The sequence below is a fragment of the Lolium rigidum genome, chromosome 3, assembly GCF_022539505.1.
Source record: "Lolium rigidum isolate FL_2022 chromosome 3, APGP_CSIRO_Lrig_0.1, whole genome shotgun sequence".
Lineage (NCBI taxonomy): Eukaryota > Viridiplantae > Streptophyta > Magnoliopsida > Poales > Poaceae > Lolium > Lolium rigidum.
In genome coordinates, this window is record NC_061510.1 from 251,322,592 (window position 1) to 251,330,700 (window position 8,109).

At 53.4% G+C, this 8,109-nt stretch overlaps 1 protein-coding gene across 1 annotated transcript; it reads left to right on the forward strand.

Moving 5' to 3' along the window:
* The first annotated feature begins 4,065 nt into the window (after window positions 1-4,065).
* LOC124703286 (root phototropism protein 2-like) lies at window positions 4,066-6,468 on the forward strand. Its single transcript, XM_047235513.1, has 3 exons — window positions 4,066-4,392; window positions 4,490-4,559; window positions 4,648-6,468. The coding sequence occupies exons 1-3, from the start codon at window positions 4,334-4,336 to the stop codon at window positions 6,241-6,243; spliced, it is 1,725 nt and encodes a 574-aa protein (XP_047091469.1). The 5' UTR covers window positions 4,066-4,333; the 3' UTR covers window positions 6,244-6,468.
* The last annotated feature ends 1,641 nt before the right edge of the window (window positions 6,469-8,109 follow it).

Sequence of the window (8,109 nt, forward strand, 5' to 3'; positions counted from 1 at the left end):
CGGGAGCGGCGTGTTGTTGAGTACTCGCTGCCCTTGCTGCCGCCCACTCCTCATCCGCGATGGTGTAATCGCTGTCGCGGTTGCTGGCGCTATTTTCAAAACTTGCCCTTCTACTGGAACGGGGGGTATGGTCCTCGCCTCCTCTGCGCCTTGCGTTTCCCGTGTTATTGGCGACATAAACCTGATGGTATGCCGTTCTTCGGGTGGTTCCCCGGATGATGCTTGTCGATACTGTCCTCTCCCCGATGAATACTGGGCGTTGCAGATGAACGGCGTGTCGCTTGATCCCAGCCCGTTCCTGGTGTCGCAGTTCTGGCAGTAGTACGAAGTTAGTTTCGAGGATGAGGAGTCATCCGACCCAACTGACATGGAGGACACCGAACGGGGAGCCGAGGGCACGGGTGAGCACGTCGATCCCGTCAGTCCAGCCGACAGATCGAGTGACGCGCTTGAACCCGTCGATCCGGAAGTGGGGGATTCCAGCAATCGAAGGATTCCCTCTGCGTTGACGTTGTAGTGGACGCTGCCGAAGGTCATCTCCATGTTCCCTTGTAGATCCGAGAAGTTCGAGCGGGAGGAATCGCTGTGTGGAGTAAACTCGTAGGAGCCGAATCGAATCGGGCTTCCCGAGATTGGTGACGACGGTGTTGACGAAGGCTGCTGATGAAGCCGCCGGCGAAGCCGCCGGCGTCATGATCGGATCTGCCGATGCCCTGCCTTGTGCCGACAGGGTTCCCACAGACGGCGCCAATTGTCGAGGGTGCTCCTCGGCAATGCCCTCCGATAGGGGCTTAGGGTTGATGGAATCTTGTAAGCCGACACGAGACATCGGTTCACAGACAAGCGGGGAGAGCGATTTACCCAGGTTCGGGGCCCTCGATGAGGTAAAACCCTTACGTCCTGCCTGTCTGTTCTTTGATTATGATGAAAACAGGTTACAATGGGGTGCCGAATAGTTCGGCTGTGATCTCGTCGAGATGCTGGTTGCTAGGGTGACCTAGTTCTACGCTTCTGTTGGCTATTATTGCTAAGATTGATTGTGTCCTTCGATATCCCCTCTCCTGGCCATTATATAGGTGGCCAGGTCCCGAGAGGTCTAATCGAGTACGAGTAGGTTTACAGTAGATCTATCTTCAATCTTTCCTTGTTCGACTTCTTTTCTGCCTTGTTCTCCACGTAATCTTCTGCCGCACCGCCCTAGTGGCCCATCTCGCCATCGGGTTTCTTCATGGACCTTCAGTTGGACCGTGCAGGGTAGAGCAATACTGGTTACCCGAAGGGTAATGCCCACGTCAAGGGCGGTACATCCTACCACGAAGTTGTGTCCTTTTGAGGTGGTGTATGGTTTCAAACCCATTACTCCACTTGACTTGTTGCCTTTGCCCATACATGAGAGAGTTAATATGGAGGCATCCAAGAGGGCAGATTTTGTGCGTAAAATCCATGTGAAGACTAAAGAGTTAATAGAGAAGAAAGACAAGAGCAATGCTGCAAGGATAAACAAGAAGCGCAAAGAGATGTTGTTCAAGCCTGGTGATATGGTCTGGGTACATTTTCGCAAGGATAGGTTCCCGAAGCTACGGAAGTCTAAGTTGTAGCCTCGTTGTGCTGGTCCTTACAAAGTGCTTGCCAAGATCAATGATAATGCATACTCGATAGATCTTCCAGTTGATGAGTTTGGTGTCAGTAATTCTTTCAATGTTGCTGATTTGACACCATATGACGGAGAAGACCTTGGAGCGTCGAGGTCGACGCCTTTTGAAGGGGGGGGGGGGAGATGATGAGGACATCCCTACTACACCACTGCCTCCGTCATTGATAGATGAAGCTGAACCTGCTGTGAAGCTCAAGTCCGATGAAGTTCGGATTGGACCAATTACAAGAGCTCGTGCGAAGCTACTTAAACAACAGGTGAACTTGTTTCTAAACGATACTTTGATTGATGAGAACTTTATACTGCCTAAGTCCTATTACTTATGTATCATCAGGTATCAAGAGGAGACGAGCATCGCATGAGGAGAGGAGCAGCTGGACATGAAGACGGACGTCAAGATGGACGTGAAGCTGGACATGGAGCTGGACATGAAGATATCTCATGGACGCGCGAGGGAGGAGCGGGAGGAATGCACGAGAGGAGAAGACGACGTCCAGGCCGGTCCAGCACCCGGTCCGACCGGACCCCTGACCGGCCAGTCCGGTCCCAGGCCCGGTTGACCGGTCGCCAACCGGCCACCAACCGGATATGAAGCATCGTACCGGGCAAAAACCGGAAAGTATCGAAGTTTCCGGTTGCCGCCCGGTTGACCGGACCACAGACCGGCCCGCCCGGTCCACAACCCGGTTGACCGGATTCCAGACCGGACCAGTCCGAGTCTGTCTCGACCAGATCTATTCTGGGTCGGTTATTCCTGTATCTTTTCGACCAGAACTCGTCCCGGACGCCTATATAAGTGCCTTGGACGACCCCCTAGCTGCTTTAGACCAAGTTTAAGATAAACCCTAGTTCATAGTTGTTTGCTAAGCAAAACTATTGTTCCCCAACTCTCCAATTCGTTGCGATCTGGAGTTTTATGCTACCGAAAGTTTGTGTGATCTGCTTGTTCCATTGGGGATTAGAAGATTGCAATCTACCGCTTCGTGGTCGTCGGCTACGTGCGCAAGTGTGTGGAGTTGCGAATATCTTGCAGGGTTGAGAGCTGTTGCATTGGCATCAGGAATCAATCGAGAGACTTCGTCGCGTCATACAAGTTATCCTCCTCATCATCATCGATTTCATCCGCTGCTACCATCAGTGTTCATCAACACCCGTCGCTTACTGAGAAGATCGGGCCACCCCTTATCACCTTCAGTTTGCCTCAAACTCGTTGTCTAGACCCGCTCGGCCCTGCTGCCCACGAGCAGTGCATGCAGCGAGTGTGCAGGGGAGAAAGCAACACTTGTCTCCTGATTTTTTTTTTGTATTAAACGCGGCATTCTGCAATTCTGATGTTCGTATGTCGGTCAAATATTGAGGAAGTGTTCAAATGTTGTGTCGAGTTCAAGATTAATTGCATTCCTTCATTGGCACTACTTGCTAGTCATGGTTCATAAAATCGTGCTGCTTATTTTCCTTAATTGATAGAAAATTGGATGATTATTTTATATGTTATCACAGCTTTAGAGATTGTCTTGTGTATATTAATTCAGAGCCCCCTTTTTTGGATTACGTGTAATCACAGGTCAAAAACAGTATATTAAAGAAAGATCTTGGGTCGACCCGGGATACCCATCGGCCGGTGAGGCCACTAACTATTTTTGAAATGGGTTTACCCATTACCCCTAAAATTGGCCTCGAGGACATGGGGCAGGTCCGAAGCCAAGGCTGGCTTGTTTGATCCAAAGAATTTTCAAAGGTATTTTGTAGGATTCTTATACATATGAATTTTTCTTACACACTTCAAAATCCTATGGATTTCTTCCTACTTTACAATCCCATAAAATTTCTAGCAATAGGTTAGATCTCTTGGAAAATTTCTTATATGTTTATGACAACTATGACATGTATTCAACTCTATATAAATATTTGCATTTTCCCTGTGGTGCAGCCAAAGGACTCCTGCAGATTATACCTGTGTTTTTCTTTCCGGTAGGATTTCACATGTCATGATATATTGTTCCTGCGCTTTTCCTATTTCTATAATTATAAAAAGCTTTGAATCAAACATGCCCTATAAATGGAGACGATCACATCTCATTACATTTCCACTAAAGTGACACTGGCCGGTACGTTTTCACTCGAAGAAGTAACTACTTTTTTTTAACATACAAAGAAAGATGAATGAACCAAATGCAATAGAATTGGTAACAGTGCTATGTGTCTTTAGCAACGTGTCTAGGTTGCACCCATAAGTGTCCTGATATGCTAACCAAAACCCTATTCTGGATAGGCAACAGCTAGCACCAGTGCAAAGTACAAGGAAGGGCAAGGTCGCCTTCAAGACGGAGTCCGGCGAGTTGTCCCCGGCCCGGGCATCGATCGTCCACGGAATACAGCCACAGCGAACACTGGCCGCTAGTCGGACCCCGAAAACCAAGACGCCATCCAATCCAATCAAATTCGCGAACCCCCGAACACATGCACGTACCTATCATGGACTCGCTGCGCAATCCCCAGCCATGCAAAAATCCCGAGCCCTCCAGAATCACAAGAATTCCATACCAGTGGAGATTAATGGAATCTCTATATATCCAGTGGTGATCGCAATGCTGCCTCCCGGAGCTTGCTCGACAAGTACGGACGCCTTCGTCTAGCTCGGACGCTCGGTTCGTGCCCCGGCTCGCAGCCTTGCTGTCCATGCAAGCTTCTTCCAGCTCCAACCCCGGCTCTGCTTCCATGGAGAGGACCAGCCAGTGGTACGCCTTGTCTGCTCAACTGCTCTCTTGCTTCGCACTGTTGGCTGGTCTCTTGCTCATCGGCTGACCATGGCTTGCTCCTCGATCTGTCTTGCAGGGTGTCGTCGCAGGACGTACCGACGGATCTCGTCGTCCGGGTCGCCGGTGCCGCCTTTCCTCTTCATAAGGTCTGTCATCTTCCAACTCTCGATCGAGCCGGCTTGTCTGCTTCGATCATGGTCTGACGTGGACATACTTAATGGCTTTCCATGGCAGGCGGTGATGGTGCCCAAGTGCGGCTACATCCGCAAGGCCGTGGCGGAGGCCGCGCGCGCGGCGGCTCCCGTCACCGAGATCCAGCTCGACGGGCTGCCGGGCGGCGCCGACGCCTTCGAGAAGGCCGCGCGCTACTGCTACGGCGCCAACTTCGAGATATCCGCGCGCAACGCAGCCGCGCTCCTCTGCGCCGCCGCGTTCCTCGACATGCAGCCCGCCGACGGCGGCCTCGCGCGCCGCGTGGAGGAGTTCCTCGCGCAGTCGGGGCTCCGCTCTCTGCCCAGCGCCGTCGCCGTGCTGCGCTCCTGCGAGGGCCCGCTCCTCACGGCCGCCGAGGAGCTCGGCGTCGCGCGACGAGCTGCAGACGCCGCCGCGCTGAGGATCTGCAACGAGGTGCTCTTCCCGACGAGGTCGCCGCCCGAGTGGTGGGCGTCCGAGCTAGCGGCCCTCTCGCCAGCGTCTTTCCACAGGGTAGTCACGGCGCTTCGCTGCCGACGCGCCGGCCCCGAGGTGCTCGTCGCTGCGTCCACCGCCTACGCGGAGCTTGTTCTGGGCGCCAACGCTGACGGCGCGTTTCTTGAGACCGTCGTGGCCGTGCTCCCTTCTGCGGACGACGCGCCCCTTCCGGCGGAGTTCCTCTGCCGGCTCCTCCACGCCGCCGTCACCGCGGGGGCCTGCACCAAGACGTGCCGCGACCTGGAGCAGCGCGTCGCGGCCGTACTAGACCAGGCCACGGCAGGAGACCTGCTCACCGTCGCGTTCGACAGCGCCGGGGAGCACGCCACCAACACCGACACCCTCCGGCGCGTCATCGCCGCGTTCGTGGAGCGCGAGTCTGGCGTCGGGCGGAACAGGAGGGCGTCGCTGTCGGGAGCGGCGGTGGCGCTGGGCGCAGGGGCGCTGCAGAAGGTGGCCAAGACGGTGGACGAGGTGGCGGCGGAGATCGCGACGGAGGAGTCGCTGCCAATCTCCAAGTTCGTGGGCGTGGCCGGCGCGGTGCCCAAGGAGGCGCGCGCGACCCACGACTGCCTGTACCGCGCCGTGGACATCTACCTGAAGGCGCACCCGTCGCTGGACGAGATCGAGCGGGAGAAGGTGTGCAGCGTCATGGACACCCTCAAGCTCTCCTACACGGCGCGCCTGCACGCCTCCCAGAACAAGCGCCTCCCGCTCCAGGCCGTGCTCAGCGCGCTGTACTACGACCAGCTGAAGCTCCGCAGCAACAGCGCCAGCATCGGCCACGACGACGAGGAGGCGAGGTCGGAGGCCGGGTCGGCGCGCATGCAGGCCAAGGCGGACGCGGCGCTGGCGCGGGAGAACGAGGCGCTGCGGTCGGAGCTGGCAATGATGCGGGCGCACATGTCGTCCGGCTCCGGCGTGCAGCGCAGCAAGGGGAGCGGGTCGAGGTCGGCGGCGACGGCCCTGGCGGCAGGGAAGAAAGTAAGCTTCTTCGGGTCCATGTCGCGCACGCTGAGCCGGCTGAACCCGTTCAGGGCCGGCGGCGGGTGGTCCAAGGACACGTCCAGCATCCATGAAAGAACGGGCGGCTCCATGCATGCGGTCAAGCCCAAGAGGAGGAGGTTCTCCATTAGCTAAGAATCGATAGAGATCATCCATGTTATTCGGTCTCATTTCATTCGTACCATTTGTGGTGTGTACCGTGCGTGTAGGGGAAGATCCAGGGTGATTGTTCCCGCTAGTTCCCGTGATGTAGCATTTTCTTTCTTTCACTATGTGGTGGTGTATGATGGGCATTGTAGAATTAATTGAAGCTCGATTGAATTAGTAGGGTTTAATCGACTGAATTATATTGCTATGTTTCCATGGATTGTCCCATGCGTTTGGATCTCATTCAAACTCCGAAAAAAAAAACGATTTTGTTAGTTCTAAGGTAGCTAAGTGCTAATTTCGTGCCCGGTCAAGTTTTACGCTATTTGATTGCCTTGTGATTCGTACATATAAGTTATATGTTGACTTAAAACTAAGATTTTTTCAGTTACAAATAGGGTAGAAAGTGAGTTTTTTGAGTTTCAAGTGAAGATGCAACTAAAAATATATTTTTCACCATTAAAATTACTGCATACTTACAATAAAAGTTGCAACTAAAATTTGACGATCTCATTAACTGAACGAAGTCGACGGAGAACTAGTCACACTAAAAAATATCGTGCTAGGATGACATTGATCAGTGAAGACATGCAGCCCCATTCAGATTTCTTCTCCTGGGCCTTCCGGAGATATGATGCGCCGATGTCTCGATACAATATAACGTAGCGGCATGGGCTGGATCACAGGCACATTGACCTTTAGCACGAAAAGGCTTGGGCTGTGCATGGCACATATTTTGACTTCGCTTTTCTTGAGATGCTATCTCTACTATTAAGAAGAACTGGTGAATGCCTGGTGTCACATTTTTAGGATGGACAATAATACCCCTACATCTTTATCCTGAAAATGCCACCCCGCTTCTTATCCCCAAAATTCAGCAACTAATTAACAACAACCGTGTATCTTTACTATTAAAGTGAAACCTGCGAATGCCTGGTGTCACACATCTAAGAAATTACAAACAACATGCCACCCCGTTCCTTATCCCCGAAGTCTAGCAACTAATTAGCCACAACAAACGCAGGCCTCTAACAACCACCTGGTCGCTAACACGCTGAAATCTCACGTAAAAATTGGATCCAGTTGGTTTTTTTTTTTGAGAGAAGAATGCAGAAAATAACAACTGCCGTGACCCATGCATGAGGCTCACGCTCATCCATTCACCCCCAAGATTCATTCGTAGGCCACGCCACGACTTGGAAATTAACGCACCGCCGCCGCCGAACCCTCCCAACTCGCCGCACTCCTTCTCGCCAGTAAGCGAGGCGGACGCACATGTCTCCCCCGCCGCCTGGCAGGTCCCCAATCGTGATTCCGACGGAAGCCTCCCCTGCCCACATCATGTTCCCGCTCAACGTCGTAGGCAGCTATTCTTCGAGGGAGGCCGTTGCCTCAGGTCTCGGGTCAGCGGTGGCTGAATCACATCGCCTGTCTTGTTTTCTTCCATCTTCTTTTTTGTGCCTACATTGCACATCCTCAGGAGAGGAGGTTTCGCTGCGCCGCCGCCTCGCCGCATGCTGCCAACGCCGTGGCGATGTCGCCCTTCTCTGTCGTGTATGCGATGTCACTTCCCCACGCGCCCCACGACGCCGGATCCCACACACTCCGGCGGATCGCCCTCTAGCATCGGCTCCACTTATTCATACGAAGGAACAAGCAAAGAATATAGGATTTGGTTGATCCTCTCGTCAAGTGTGTAAGCGATCCCGAGCGTAGTATGGATTCCGCCCACCACATTGAGGACACTGTGCCTACGCGCGATGGCATGTAGGCGCAGATTGTCTTATCCCTGTGCTGACGCCAAGGGCCGGCAAGACCACACGACTCAGCGTCCAACTTCATGTAAGTTTCTCT

Coding starts and splice junctions, on each gene's coding strand:
- LOC124703286 (XM_047235513.1), top strand. CDS start 4,334: ATGCAAGCTTCTTCCAGCTCCAACCCCGGCTCTGCTTCCATGGAGAGG. Junction 4,393..4,489: donor ATGGAGAGGACCAGCCAGTG/GTACGCCTTGTC, acceptor TCTGTCTTGCAG/GGTGTCGTCGCAGGACGTAC. Junction 4,560..4,647: donor CCGCCTTTCCTCTTCATAAG/GTCTGTCATCTT, acceptor TTTCCATGGCAG/GCGGTGATGGTGCCCAAGTG.